The 16,098-nt window shown below is 42.2% G+C and overlaps 1 protein-coding gene across 5 annotated transcripts in view; it reads left to right on the forward strand.

Moving 5' to 3' along the window:
• Positions 1 to 6,442: 6,442 nt before the first annotated feature.
• AKAP7 (A-kinase anchoring protein 7) overlaps positions 6,443 to 16,098 on the forward strand; it is a 101,868-nt gene continuing 92,212 nt past the window's right edge. For 4 of the 5 annotated variants that reach the window (XM_036317860.1, XM_036317858.1, XM_036317859.1 and 1 more), the window contains exons 1-2: positions 10,463 to 10,530; positions 12,843 to 12,974. In XM_036317860.1, the coding sequence (XP_036173753.1) occupies positions 10,500 to 10,530; positions 12,843 to 12,974 (163 nt within the window). In that variant the 5' untranslated portion in view covers positions 10,463 to 10,499. Of the gene's footprint in view, positions 6,564 to 10,462; positions 10,531 to 12,842; positions 12,975 to 16,098 lie in introns of those variants that run through there. The other variant, XM_036317857.1, reaches the window with a different exon arrangement.

Genomic DNA, 16,098 nt, shown 5'->3' on the forward strand with positions numbered 1-16,098 from the left:
GGTTGAGAGTGGACCTATGAACCAGGAGGTCACGGTTCTATTCCCGTTCAGGGCACATGCCCGGGTTGCAGGCTCCATCCCCAGTGTGAGGTGTGCAGGAGGCAGCCAATCAAATGATTCTCTCTCATCATTGATGTTTCTATGTCTCTCTCCATTCCTCTCTGAAATCAATAAAAATATATTTTTTTAAAAAGGACAATGAAACCAACAAATAACAATATACAGTCCTGATGACATAGTAAGTGGAATTTGACATAGCTCTTAAAACTTTCTTTTCAGTATTCAGAAAATCTTACTAGAGAGTAACAACAACACAACAAATCATTAATGTATAATGGTCTATTTGAAAATATAATGATGGTTTACATGATGTATAGGATACAGAAAATAACCAAGAAAACATATGGTTTTGAGCTTACAAATCTTGTCAGATAAACTCTCAAATGCAAAATTAATCCCCAGTACTAATCAAATTCAGGAAGCCTAATTAGAGCTGTGAAGCCTAATCTTCCAATTTGGCTTTCACCCAAAATGTGGTCAGCAGCACTAACTACATTAGTGTATAAAAACAGAGATTATCCAAAAACAATATAAGAACTTCATGATCTTCTGAGTAATGATACAAACTAGCATATACCTCATAAAAAGTTAATGGTCCCTTTTTCTTTGAAGAAAAAGAATCACATTTCTGATGAAAATGTTGCTATAGTAATTATTTTTCAGTCTTACCCAGAATGGAAGAAATATAGTAAGTATGTATTAGTTCAGGCAGCTATGAAATGTATAAAAATAAAATTCAGATTGCTATCACAAAGATGGTAAAAGTGTTCCATTCACAGTTGTCCTATTTTCTATCTCATTACACACTCCATAGGTGACCTCATCCAAATGCTTAATTTCAATGACTGCTTGTTCATCTATTAAACTTCAAAATTACCAAGTCTATGACTTCACTACCTATTTTCATCAAGAAAACTGCCACCTTTAGAAAGTAGCTCCCTTAATGAAGACCCCATGCAAATGCTTATCAGGCTCCATCTATTCTAACGTGCTTCCTTCCTGTCTCTCCTAAGATTAATGCCTTCTTCTTGTTCTGACCCCCAATATTATTCAATCCATTTTTCTCTTTCACTGTGCCTCTCTCTTTACTAATTCCTTTCCCTGGGCATTTAAATGGAATCCAGTTAAATGCTGCTCCTGCCCCTCAATATCTAGCAAAACTGGCTCAAATTCTGATGGCATGTGAAAGTATAGCCCTCTCTCTAAGATTTCTGTGAATCCTTAGGTGCTTACAATCATAGGCCCCTCCTAGTCCTTTCTGTTCTACAGCCCTGTCTTTGGTTTCCACAACAAAGTCACTCACACTTAAGATTGTTGAATTTAACTATTGACTTGTCTGAGAGATCAAGGAAAGGTCCTATTACCCAGCACACAATTTCTGCCGTCTTCCTCTCTCAACCTGTGTCTGTTTCTCTATCCTCTCACTTCGCATTCTCTTCATTCTGAATGGCTCTAGGAACAGCCAATTCACTTCACTTCTGATGTCTTGGTGCAGCCAACCCATTTTCTTTTTCTACACATTATCAATTGCTAAGTTCCACCAACAGCTGTCTTGAAATCTCTTAAATCTATCACTTTTATTTTATTTCTAGGCCAACACATTAGTTCAGCTTTCTGCCCCTCACACTTGGATCACTACAGTACAGTGAACTAACTAAACTCGGGCCTTCGACTCTGCCCTCTCCAACGAATCCTGTACAGACCTGAAAGATGTGTCTTTCTAAAGCCGTCCTTCACCATGTCAGTTCTAAGGTCAGAATTCTTTAACAAATCCCAATTCTGATGTGATAAAGTCCAATTGCTCTGCCTGGCATTTAAGACCTTCTATAACCTGGTCCCAACCTAATTTTCCAGCCTTATCTTCCAGGCCTCTGCCACCTGAACCAGTCAGACAGTTTTTTGCATCTACTTGCATGGTCCTGCCTCCCCAAACCTGGAATGTGTTACCCCTATGCTCCTGCTCTCTTAATCCGCTCATTTTCACATCTAGTCTCAAATATTATCTAATCTATCAAGGCTTTCCACAGAAACCTTTACCCTTTGGATACAATCTCATTTCTCTCGATCCCTATTAGGATAATAATTATCTCAGCTTGCCAGGGACTGAGGGGGTTTCCCGGGTCATGGGACTTTCAGTGCTAAAACTTAACGGTTCCAGGCAAACTAGGCCAGTTGGTCACCTTATCTATAATATATGTGGTGACAGTCCTAGGGAAGGAAAAGAACGCAATACATTTTGTGGATGCCTACTGTGGAAATTCAGATGGCCACAAAAACTCCACGGAGGGGAAAGAAAGGTGAGGGGGTACACTTGTTGGTCCCAAGGATAAGCTTGGGGCTGGGACCTTCAGATGAATGTGAACACACAGCTAAAGGCAGCCCACTTCTGCAGTTCCCTGCATTTTCCTCCCACCGCCAGCACCAAGGAATTAAGAAAAGCAAGGGCAATAAAAAAAAAAAGTACATTTCAGGTAAGGGACTTTTCTTTTCTTTATTGATTAAGGTATTACATATGTGTCCTTAGCCCCCCATTTCCCCCCTCCAGTCTCCCCCCCCCCGCTCGTGCCCTCCCCCCCTCCCCCTAATGTCTGTGTCCATTGGTTATGCTTATATGCATGCATACAAGTCCTTTGGTTGATCTCTCCCCCTTCCCTCACACCCTCCTCTGTCTTCCTTCTGAGGTTTGATGGTCTGATCAATGCTTCTCTGTCTCTGGGTCTGTTTTTGTTCATCAGTTTATGTTGTTCATTATATTCCCCAAATGAGTGAGATCATGTGATATTTATCTTTCTCTAACTGACTTATTTCGCTTAGCATAATGCTCTCCAGGTCCATCCATGCTGTTGCAAATCAAGTAAAGGACTTTTAATAAGGAGCTAAGTGGGTGGGTAAAGTACAAATCTTAGAACCAAGAGGAAAATCTAGACAGGTAAACAACCGTTTCCTTTTATTGTTACATGGGAAACAATCAGAATCAAAGTTATTTGCCACTGGGAGAATTAAATGAAACCCACAAGTTTATGTCAAACTCTCTGGAGGTTTTCTAATGCCAAGTTGAAATCCAAGGTGAATTATAAAGGTTTGGTAAAATGGAAGCAGACAAACCAGTAAGAGATTGTGTTAGAAATTTATAACATCTTGAGTCACCAAGGGTCCCACTTGGCTTTCTACTGATATTTGACCGTGTCATATAGAACTGTATGACTGCATCTTCCTTAATAAACATTTACATCTGTAGTTCATTTGGAGGACCAAAGAACCTCTGATAAAGTTAATTCGCATATCAAAGTGGAGGCCACTCCAGTGGCCCAACCCAAGTCACAAATCTAAAGCTAAGACAGCTTGCACGTATGGGAAATGCCTCAAGGAAACCCAACACCAATCACAATCCACCAACTCAGTTTTAGAGAATTTACCTTACCCTAGAAAATAGGTCCTTATAAGGAAATACTTGACCTCCAGCAAATCATGCCCTGTTACTGTTGTCTCTTCTATAAAGTTCTATAAAACTCCCTCTTGCCCCAAACTCCTCAGGAAGCATTCTCCACTGCTTCTGAAACTCTGTACTTCCTCAATCCATGGACTGTTTTTCCTTGAACAAAGGACATAAACTGTGGAGAGCAGTTACAGCGTTTGGACAGTTTCAAGCCTCAGACTAATGAGAGGGCACAGTCCTCTTGTGGCAAAGCCACGTGCAGGTCCCAGCTTGGAGGGCAAAGCCCTCCCAACACAATTATAGCCAAAGGCTATGGTTGTAAGGTTGACCTTATGGTCCGAATCTGTGGTCCCAGGTGGCTGAGTGATGTAGGCTGAGGGAGGTGCAGCAAGTGCTGCCAAAACAAAGCTTGATAGAGTTCTCAGGTGCTTGTAATTAAATAGATTTGAAATTCATGAGAACATTGTAAACATCTTGACCACGTCCTTGCTTTGCCTCCTGGGCTCTGACTATAAAATAAAGACTTGGCTTACAGGCTGTGGCACTGTCTCTCCATCTGACAACAGTGTCCCACCTAGCCCAAGCTATATTCTCTTGTCTATTTTCTTTAATCCTTCACCACCTCCTCAGGTTAGCCAGTGACCATGCTGGACGCGGTTCAATAAACTCGTTGCTAAATTGTTTTAGCTTTGTCACTGACACTTCCTAGAACAAGCATCAGCTGTTTGGTAGGAATGCATGGGGACAGAACCCATCACAAGCGAGAAATGAGGGACTTGAGAGAACTCACCATAGAAAATGAAGCGTGGCAGAATGAAAGAGCCAATTTAGCAACAGGCCCTGAAGGTCAAGTAAGGGGTATTGGATATGAAGCAATGTGGTAGTTTGAACTTGAGCCCTTCTGCTAAAAACAAGACAACAGGTCCACAATGAAGTTGCTTCCAGACATGGAATCTTAAACCAATCAATCTACCTGGTAGACCCTTACCATCTCTTAGAGAAAAATGACCTTGCCATACCAATCTGCTTTTTTGCCTAGCATAACTTCTTCTTCTTCTTTTTATACTTCTTTAAAAATATATTTTATTGATTTTTTACAGAGAGGAAGGAAGAGGGAAAGAGAGTTAGAAACATAGATGAGAGAGAAACATCGATCAGCTGCCTCCTGCACATCTCTCACTGGGGATGTGCCTGCAACCAAGGTACATGCCCTTGACCGGAATCAAACCTGGGACCTTTCAGTCTGCAGGCCGACGCTCTATCCACTGAGCCAAACCGGTTAGGGCCTAGCATAACTTCTTTGTTCCTGCTTCCTTCTACCTATGAAACTCTTTCATTTTGTTCAGTTCCTTGGAGCTCCTTTCAATAAGATCTTTAAAATGTCCTCAGTTGAATTTCGTTTTTTAAAACTTTCAATCCAGTTACCTTGGCAGTGTACATTGTCTTTTGGGGAGAAAAAGTGCTGTTGTGTGTAAAGGAACATGCTATCCCAATGAATTCTATTGCTCTCCGAAGTCCGAATAATCTGTGACATCACCTACCCTGCCCTATCCCTTAAGCACAGTATAATTTATAGGGGAGCAAGAGACTGTCACTGGGGACTAAGAGGATCCACCATGGCTGGGTAGACCATCAGTCAGCTGATGTCTGAAGAGGACAGAGGGCTTCCTGGAAAGGAGACTGGACCAGGAGAGCCCAGTGAGGCAAGGACTGGGGCTAAGGGCAGCCTGGAATGATTGAGTAGTGATGTCAGGCATCGTTTGGAACCCCAGAAGCAGCATATTTTGGGGTGGCATATTCTGATCCCCTTCGATATTAGCATGGATTACTTTTTACTTTATTACTTATTGCAGTTACTTGTGTTTCTTCCTCTAGTAGGTAGGTGACCAACGTAAGAAAAAGACCTGTCTTATTCACCTGCTCAACCTCAGGAGGGAGCTCAGGCATTAACTATCGGGGGAACCTGTTGTATGTACCTTTCTAATCAGCCCACAATTTCTTTAGGTGTGCAAACCAAATACTCAACTTGCTAGAATTATTTTAATATGAGAGTAACAAGCTTTATGACTTAATTTGTATGATCTGTTGTTGTACTGAGGTCTTTGCTTCCATCCCCATTTTAGGATACATTCAAAATAAGCCAAGTGTTACGCGAAAAAGGCTAGATTAATTTGTTGAGAGATGTACCTAATTTTCTCAGTGCATGGTTTCATTGTACTTAAAAGAAAAACTCATAATTCTGTACCAAGGCCAAAATAATTTTTAAATAATTAAATTGCTCTTTCTTCCATTTTACTCACACCAGTGCTTTAACCTGCAATAACCCATAGCCAGTTCCCATTTAATTTGTAGGCATAAACCATTGTTAAAAAATTTGATACTTTGCCACAATTTGGTTTTTAAAAAGCAAAATAAAATATCCGACACTACAGATGGTCAAGGCATCGTTCCTATACAGCTTGCTCTTTCCAAATATTTTGTAATCAGAGATCTGTGTTTTGAAAGCTCTTTGCAAAACTAAACACAGGGATCCTCAGGAGACCCTACGCCAGGAAATGCTTTCAGCCGGGTCCCAATGTCACCCCTCAAAGCGTGGGACGGGAAAGGCCGGGCCACGGGAAATGGCTGAGGGCAGCCCAAGGCTGCAGGGGTCCGTTCCGCTCCGGGGGCGAAGGCGGGGACCGAGCCTCGTGGGGCCGAGAGAAGGCCCCGCTCCCCAGCCCCTCCCAACCCGCGCAGCCCGAATCCGGATACCACGGGCGCGTCGGGGCGGCCCCTTCCGCTCCTTCCGGGCGCCCGGCCTGGGCCATGCATCTCCTGCGGGGACTGCGGCTCGCGGGGCTCGGTGCCCACGCAGGCCAGCTCGCCGCGGCCCGAGCTCAGGCCGCCCACGGCGGCCCCCGCCCCGGCGCCCCGCCCCCTGGGTCCCCGCCCCGCCCCGGCCTCGGCCTCGGCCTCCGCCTCCGCTGCGCGCCCAGCCCGGGGCCGCCGAGCCCGGCCACTAAGGCTGCCGCCTGCAGGGACGCTAGACCCGCTCGCGCCGGCACCATGGAGCGCCCCGAAGCGGGTGAGCCGGGGCTGCCCAGCGGCTGAGGGGGGCGATCGGAGCCTGGGGGCGTGGGCCCCGCTCAGCTCGGCCTTGGGGAGGGCCCGCTTCGCCCCGCGACCCCACGCCCGCCCCGCGCGGATGCTCCTCTCCCTCCGCTTAGCTCGGAGGAGCCCAGAGCCGGCGGGATCGGTGCTGTTCGTCGCGAAGCGCTTTAGTGCATGCACTGTGGGTGCGACGGGGGCGATGGGACCACCCCAAGTTTCAATTGCGTTTCCCGTCTGATCTTGTCACCCTAGTACCGACTTCACGGCAACACACACCCTCCGGTGTTTGAGCAGCACTACACTCAGAGACGCTCCTCTTTTATCCTATCTCACACACGTGAAAGACCTGACCACAGAGTGTCGTTGAGGATTTTATCCTAAGTGTTTGAAAAGCACCTTTTTAAACTGGCGCCAAGTCAGTGGTAGGACTCAGAATCTATTTCCAGCTGAAGTGTGCATCCTCTGTGACTAGAACTTGGCGTATAGAGCTCCCAATTAGAGAAAAGGTGCTCTTCTGTGAGCTCTTTGTAAAGGCGTACAGAGAGCTAAAAAGCATTGCAATGTTAATTGTATTATATAATAGCTGTTAACGGGTGTAAGTACTTATGTTTACAATTGTCCTGGGAATGAAATGATTAAGGCCTTGTGGGTGGGTTTAGAGAGTTTGAGTTTTTGAGATAGCTTATCTGGGCTTTTCCATACTCATTTTAAAGTTTAAGATGTTTGGGGAGGTTACTGTTCCCTTACATTTCTCTTCAAATATTATTGTCTTATTTTGTCCATTTCTCTCTAGACACTGGACTGTACTTTTACTTTTATGATGAAGAAACCAAAGCATGGAGGACAAGTCACTTGTTGATTGTTGCATAGTTCTCAGCCTTTATCCAGATGAAAGATGTTACTATTTTTACTAGCTAAGCCAGGACTAGCATGGATGGCTTGGACCCTTTCCATTGGTTCTTGGGGGATATACCCAATGTGTATATCTAGCAGAAAAAATAGAAGTCTGGCTTAATAAAGTCAGGCTTTATTATTTAAACTAGAGGCCTGGTGCATGAAATTCGTGCACAGGGGGTGGTGTCCCTCAGCCCGGCCTGCACCCTCTCCAATCTGGGACCCCTTGGGGGATGTCCTTGCCAGCCTGGTGGCCCCCAACTGCCCTCCCCTGCCGGCCTGATGGCCCCTAACCGCTTCCGCCTCCGTTCCCCACCACTGTGGCTTTGTCCAGAAGAAAAGTCGGATGTCCGGAAGATGGCCAGTCACCCGGTCTAATTAGCATAGTATCCGCATATTACCCTTTTATTAGTATAGATAGGAAGCTTGCATTTGTGTGACAAAGAGCAAACTGTGTGTCCTCCCTACCCCCCATCCCCAATTGGCCTGTCTATGATGAACTCATTTGCTGAAGTGCACATGTATTTGAATATTAGTCTATAGTTAATGTATGGTTTTATAATGTATTTTATGTGTATACATTATTTTCTTACAAAATTAATATTAATTATATTTAAAAACATTTGAATAGCAGAAAGTGGGAAAATACAAATACATTGAAGACAACTATGTCAGCATTTAGATATTTATATCCTTTAGTCCTTTCTTACATAATTGTAATCATAGTATTATATTTGCTTTTTAAAAAGTCAGTATTTGGTATCAACTTTTTTTTTTTTTTTTTTTTTGGTTGTTGCAGTCTTCGTAGCCATTACTCTTAGTTGTCATTAGCGTGAGTATGCTTGGTGTGACCATATTCATATTAGGCATTTAAGCGGTTCCACTTTTTCTTTTTTGTTTAAACAAAGCTGTGGGGAATCTATGGCAGCATACTGTATATGATAGATACCCAGATGTAGCAGTAAGAAGAACATTTTCATGGCTCCTGGTCTGTTGCCAGACTGCTTTCTGAAAGGATTACTTCAATTTACAGCGCTATAAACTGTGTCTGTTAAGAGGCGGCGGTACATGTTGCTGGAAGGAGCAGGTTTGGCAGCAGAATGACTGGACTTAAATTCCAACCCCAGACCTGGCTGTAACCTTGGGCAAGTTACTTAATTGGCTAGTCTGTAAAAATCAGTAAAATAATAGCACCTCCCTGATAGCATGGTTCTGTGGATGAAAGGAGTTACTGTCTGTAAAGTGCTTCTGGCTGTGCTTGGCATATAGTACAGGCTCCATGTTAGCTGTTGTTAGTGGTAGTAGTTTGCCAGTTTGACCTCATCTTTGTGTTATTAGTGCCCTTAGAAGCATTGCTTTTATTTGGACTTGCACAAAAGATGGAATTTTATTTTAAATATGGCTAGAACAAATTTTAAGTACTCAGAGCAATCAATTTATGGTTTAAGTGCTTTACTTAAGGGTCAGTTATTTTAAGGCAGTTTTCCAAAAGCAAAATATTTACACCTTCTGTAAAAGAAAGTGTAGTTATGATGGATGTGTTTAAGTCATGTCTGCTAGCTTTTGCCTAACACTAAAGCTTAGAGAATTGGAGGAAGGCTTCTAGGTTGAGAAAAATTGCTCTATAAATGACCAGCAGTTCTTTCAAGAGTTACTTGGAAGTGGAATGGACTTTTTCCTGAGTTAATAATACATATCTACAAAATGGTTTCAAGTATTCTTTAATTTAATGGAATAAAGTTTATATTTCACATTCTAGACTTGTGTATTTTGACATAACATTGCATTCAAGAGTATGCATTGTTAATATGCTTTATTTAAAAAGATGGAGAATGGCCCTAGCTGGTTTGGCTCAACTCAGTGGATAGAGCATCGGCCTGTGGACTAAAGGGTCCTGTGTTCGATTCTGGTCAAGAGCACATATCTCGGTTGCAGGCTTGATCCCTGGCCCTGGTTAGGCCCCTTCCGGAGGCCACCAATTGATGTGGCTCTCCCACATTGATGTTTCTCTATCTGTCTCTCCTCCTCCCTTCCACTCTCTCTAAAAATCAGTGGAAAAAAGATGGAGAATGATGTTGAGCAAGTCATATTATGCTTCAATATTTTTATGTTGTATAGAATAGTAGTACCTTTCCTTCTCACCCTGTGAAAATGAGAATCTGATGTGCTGGAGCTGCCTTTAAACACCAGGAGTTATTTCCTCATGGGCATTGAGATATCTATATTGCAGGGTATCTTGAGTAATTTATCATCCACTCCCAAATGTGTGCTTACCTTTATTTAGTCATTCAGTACAAATGTATTGATCACCTCCTGTGAACTGAACACTGTTGTAGGCATTGAGGAATCATAGGAGAATAAGACAGGGCACTTAAGGAGCTTAGACTAAGGCGACCATATTGATAGGGGTGTAATTATGAAAAGCTCCCCCTTTCACTTCCAAAAGTGTCTGGGTTTGGGTGGTAAACTATATAGTCCCTTTAGCTTAGAGTCTAAGACAGACCTGTGGACATCTAAAACAGGATGTTTGTGCTGTGACAGGAGGAAGCACTAAGTACCTGGCAGGAGACTGAATTACCTGACTTGGTGCTGAGTTGGGGATCAGGAAAGTTTTCACTGATAGTAAATATCTGATTTGAGTTTTTACCTTTAAATGGATTGTTCTCAACTGTTAACACAGTCTCTTTAGTCTGAGGTGAAACAAAGAATTGAAGAGGTGAAGGGATTTTCTGGGGCAGTGTTTTTCAAACTTTCATTGCACATTAGACTCACCCTGCGAGGCTTTAAAAAAAAAAAAACCACTGGAAGCCAGCCTGATCCCCAGAGATTGTGAGTTAGCTGGCCTGGTGTGGGACCAGACGCTGGTAATTTAAAAAACTTCCTCAGGCAATTCTAATGGGCAGCCAGGATTTAGAGTTTTTCAACTAGGACAACCTTGTGCATATTCAGTTGCACAACTACTACTCTTTGTTGCTTGCTTTGCAGCTGTATGCTACATGGTCAGTGATGATCCGTTATGTGTAGTTGTATGTGCCCAAAGGTAAAAGGTATTCATTTATCTATTAAAACTTTTGTATTGCTCTATTAAAACTTTTATGTTAAGTATAAACTGTAGTGTTCAATGCAAGCATAAAAATAGAAAGGAAACTGTGACTGGTTTTTACAAATTTCAAATAGTTGTGAGCTTATGATTAGACACATAGTAAATTATAAGATCTTTTGCCTTAAAAAAAAAAAAAATTTAGCCCAGCCAGCATGGCTCAGCAGTTGAGCATTGACCTATGAACCAGGAGGTCATGGTTCGATTCCCCGTCAGGGCACATGCCTGGGTTGAGGGCTCAATCCCCAGTGGAGGTGTGTAGGAGGTAGCCAATCAATGATTATCTCTCATCACTGATGTTTCTATCCTCTCTTCCTCTCTGCAATCAATAAAAATATATTAAAACTAGAGGCCCGGTGCACGAAATTCATGGGGGGGGGGGAGTGGGGAGGGTGGCGTCTCCTCACCCCAGCCTGCACCCTTTCCAATCTGGGACTGCTGGCTCCTAACTGCTCACCTGCCTGCCTGCCTGATCATCCCTAACTGCACCCCCTGCTGGCCTGGTCGCCCCCAATTGCCCCCCCACACCCACTGGCCTGGTTGCCCCCAACTGCCCCCCACCCCCTGGCTGGCCTGGTCTCCCCACGCAGCCTGCTGTTCAGTCGTTTGGTTGTCCCTTACCCCCCTGCCGGGCTGATTGCCCCACACAGCCTGCTGTTCAGTCGTTTGGTCGTCCCTCACTAACCCCCCTGCTGGCCTGGTCACCCCACGCAGTCTGCTGCTTGGTCATTACTATTACTGTGATGGTGTCTGGGACAATTTGCATATTCTTCTATTATTAGTATAGATTATTTACTTATTTATTGAATTTAGAGAGAGGAAGGGAGAGAGAGAGTGTGAGAAAGACTGAGAGAGAAACATTGATGTGTTATTCCACTTATTTATGCAGTCACTGGTTGATTATTGTATGTGCTCTGAAAGGGGATGGAACCTGCAATCTTGGGGTATTTGGATGACACTCTAACTGAGCTACCAGGCCAGAGCAAGATCTTTCGCTTTTTAATCATTGAATTTCCAGGAAAGCATATTTAGAGTCAAATATTTTTTACTGAATTTCCAGTGTTAATATAATAATGGAGAGGAAAGATTTAAAAGTCTTTATTAAAGAAAAAAAATAAAGGTCAGAACTTATACAAATGAGAATACATAGTGATAGTTGTTAAAAAGTAAACATGAAAAAGACTGACAAAACCTTGTTGGTTTGTTTTCAAAAGGTATGTGAAAAAGTATAGGTTTAGAATTAAGAAAATATAGCTATAAATGATCTCGAGGATTATTGATTAACTAAGTCTTCATCTTACCCTTATTTGAATACAGTTCTATAGAAAATTATTAACGTTATTTAACATAAAAATGCATTTATAAAAAAATAGACTCTGGGACACATTATATAAGTAGTTTTACAATATATTTGGATACAAGTGGTATCATTTCTTTTTTTATTATTGCTTAAAGTATTACAAAGAGTATTACATATGTCTCCTTTTTTTCCACCCCCCGCCCTTGACATTCGGGGGAATGTCAAGGGTATCATTTCTTAACATGTTAATTTTTTTTTTCAGTTCCAGTGGGCTTTATTGAGATAAATTAACAAAAGTCAAGATTTTATCAACCATCTTTTCTGAGTTTTATAACCTCAGCAGAGACTCTGGTCCACATGTGCACCTACAATGTAATACTCCCCAACAAAAAACGAAGCCCCATTGGAACATTTGCCAATTAACAGAAAGCCAATTGCCCCTTGCCCCAAATGTTTGCAAAATTTTGAGTCCCCACTGTTCATTTCTCAGTGGAACTGGCCCCTTGTGGCTAGGGACAATCAAATTATACCCATTTTCGCTGAACAAAAATTTTCAGGTTTTAGTTTTGTTTCAAAAAGGGAACAGTGACTTGGTTTCCTCCAGGCACCCCTGCCCGACAACCACTGGTTAAAACACAGTAGCCTGTATCATCATAACCCACCCTCCCCTCCCTGCCCAGCATTGTCTACAGAGAATTTAAATACACTTCCTGTTGGAATCTGTCAGCTGTGGACGGGCAGAGTCCAGTGCCAGGCTGGCTCCCTCTGCCCTCATGAACTGTTACAGCCTTTGGACCCTTAATTCTTTACCCCAAAAATGAATTTTTAGATCAGGAGTAGACTTTCTCTGGGAGTTTAACATGTTAACTTTTATTGAATTTAGTTAGTTGAGTTGTTTTAGCTTAGCATATAAGTTTAAAATTAAATAACATGTTTTTCTTTTTTGTGGTATGCTAAAGAAGAAGTGAATTTCATTGAGTGTGAAAATATGGCGGGGAGAAAGAAAATGTCAGAAGATTTTGAAGCCAATACTATGGATTCTCTGGTAGATATGCCACTTGCTACTATAGATATTAAAGATGATTGTGGAAGTAAGTACTTTATTAAATAAATATTCAACTTAGTGATATATATTTTTTCCTTAATAAATTCACCTTATATACCTGTCATGTTTTTGAGTTTGGACTGTTAATTAATGATTATCTAGATTTAAAAGCTTCAGTGGAGAGCCAAAAGGTTAAGAGCTCTGATTTCCTAAGGTGTTTGACATCCAGGATGCTGTGGGAATACATGGGTGAGGATGTGTGTGGGGAGGCGTATAACCTGGATGTGGGCGTAAAGGGTGTCCTGGAAGGCTTCCCAGAGGTTTGGGAACAGTACAGGTCGCCTGGCTGCTGAGTATGAACTATCCAGGGTTCTTTCCTCTATGCTGTCTCGATCTTAACTGATCATCAGAATTTTCTGTGGAGTGATATGAAATTACAGATTCCTCTTTCCCACCTCTGTGTCAGGTGGAACCTCTTTGTTTTATTTTTAAACATCCCATGTGTTTCTGATGCTCAGCCAGTCTCAGAAGCCACACTGTCACAGTCTCTTCCCATACTGGAAACCTGGTTTATATTTTGGGGAGATATAAGGAGTAAGGGATGCTTAGAATGTATGAAATCTCTGGTACCTTATTAGTCAGTGTTTCCTATTCCATAATCCAAAGAAAGGGAAGGAGAAAGAGTTGTTTGCTCAGTCAGGACATGGGATTCCCATCTGTTCCTTTACAGCCGGCCCGTAGGGAACAGTTTTTGTGTTTTCATGGCTGCCGGCCTGTAGGGAACAGCTTTTGTGGTTTTCATGGCTGTCAGAGAAACCTTCGTTTGAAGAATTAGTATGTGTGCCTGGTAAGTAGGAGAAGATACCTTTTGGAAATGAGAGGCAAGAATTGCAATGACTTAATCATGTTTTCCTCTTAATTCCCTACTTTTTGAACAATAAAATGAATATATCTAAAAATTACAATCACTTCTTTCTGATTTCATTATTCTAAGTTAGATACACAATAAAGAAGAAAGCTCCTGAATAATCATGCCTAAGTGCTGTGCCCGTCCACTCTTCTCCCCTCTGATCCCTGTTGCAGTCTCTGAATCACACCCATCAAGTGCTCATAAGTTAGACTGGAACAAGAAGTGAAACTTGTTCACCGTTTCAGCTATCAGTACTTCTTATACAGATCTAATCTATGTGAAACAAACGGCTTCTACTAGAGATTGAGAGTGATAGCTCCAGAATCCCAGAGAGCATCTAGTGTTTCTATAGCTCCACTATATTCTTTTTAAAAAAAATATATATATTTTTATTAATTTTAGAGAGGAAGGAAGAGGGAGAGAGAGATAGAAACATCAATGATGAGAGAGAATCATTGATTGGCTGCCTCCTGCATGCTCCCCACTAGGGATTGAGCCCTCAACCCAGGCATGTGCCCTTGACTGGAATCGAACCTGGGACCCTTTAGTCCGCAGGTCAACACTCTATCCATTGAGCCAAACCGGCAAGAGCTCCACTGTATTCTTATATCTTCACCGGTGAGGAGAAACTGGCCACTGGGGGCAGAAAGAAGGAAATAGATGTGTCAGCGATTCTGCAGTGCATTCCTGCTCTGAGGTACAGCTGCTTCCTCAGAGGATGGGCATTGGGAAGATTGGCCAATGCTTCATCCGAATAGGGGTCTTTTCTATATGGTGTATTTATTACCAAGGAAATGATCTCATCCATGTAAGTTAGGGTCACCCCATGGACGTCCATTTTTAGGCATAGAGTATTATAGCCACTTTTTGATAGCTCAGACTTTGTGAGTTAAAAGTCTTTGTAGGTTAGTCTAGACCCGTGTCGGCAAACTGCGGCTCGCGAGCCACATGCGGCTCTTTGGCCCCTTGAGTGTGGCTCTTCCTAAGCCTTAGGAGTACCCTAATTAAGTTAATAACAATGTACCTACCTATATAGTTTAAGTTTAAAAAATTTGGCTCTCAAAAGAAATTTCAATTGTTGTACTGTTGATATTTGGCTCTGTTGACTAATGAGTTTGCCGACCACTGGGACCAGCAGTCGGCAAACTGCGGCTTGCGAGCCATATGCGGCTCTTTGGCCCCTTGACTGTGGCTCTTCCATAAAATACCATGTGCGGGCGCGCACGTACAGTACGAGTGAAACTTCGTGGCCCATGCGCAGAAGTCGGTTTTCGGCCTGGGCAAGTCTATTTTGAAGAAGTGGCGTTAGAAGAAGTGGGGGTACGTTCGCTGAGGTCGACCCCTCAGATTGAGGATGTTTTTAGCAAAGGCCAGCTTAGGTGTCCCCTAATTAAGTTAATAACAATGTACCCACCTATATAGTTGAAGTTTAAAAAACAATGTACCTACCTATATAGTTTAAGTTCAAAAGAAATTTCAATCGTTGATATTTGGCTCTGTTGACTAATGAGTTTGCCGACCACTGGTCTAGACTCTAGACCACCATGAATAATATTACTTTTGTGGGAAGATTGAGTTCAAACTCCCAACTTACACACAGTCAGTGTGGTATAATGAGAGAGACAGAAAACTTGTGTTTTAGGTTTTGGTTATTTTATTTTCTACTTGCATGACATTGGGTACAATGTCCAGTTTGTGAGCTGGACTTCTTCAACTGTGAGATATAATTTTCGCTTGTTTACCTCACATGGTGTTGCTGTACAGATCAAAAGAGGTAATGTGTGGGAAAAGGCAATTAAAAATATAAAATATGTGTAAATGCTACGTATCAAACCTTTGAGACATATCCTTTATTTGTTTGCTCATTTTTATAATAGCATTTACTAAAACACTAAGGAACAAATAGTAAAATTCTTTGCAAACCAGAAACTAACTCGTTTTTGTGAAGAGAGATTTGTATAGAAATACATAAAAATTGGGATTTTTATTGTCAACCCTTAAACCTTAAGATAGATATAGTTACAGTGTTTGTGTCCAGACACAGAATAATTAGTTGGTAGCTTGAAATGATTTGGGGCTTTCTCTTACATTTAGTAACGTGGACATTGAATCAGTGGAATGGCTCCGTGGTAGACAACAACCTTAAAATTCTCAAGTAGCTGGTTGCTGCCTTTGGTTCATTCCTTTTCCTTTGGTGGGTGGAAATTGTGAATTAACTGCCAAGAAATTCTTGCTGGTTGAAACCTTGGCAGAGCAGTGG

This window comes from Myotis myotis, unplaced genomic scaffold (assembly GCF_014108235.1).
Source record: "Myotis myotis isolate mMyoMyo1 unplaced genomic scaffold, mMyoMyo1.p scaffold_m19_p_7, whole genome shotgun sequence".
In the NCBI taxonomy this organism is placed as follows: Eukaryota; Metazoa; Chordata; class Mammalia; order Chiroptera; family Vespertilionidae; genus Myotis; species Myotis myotis.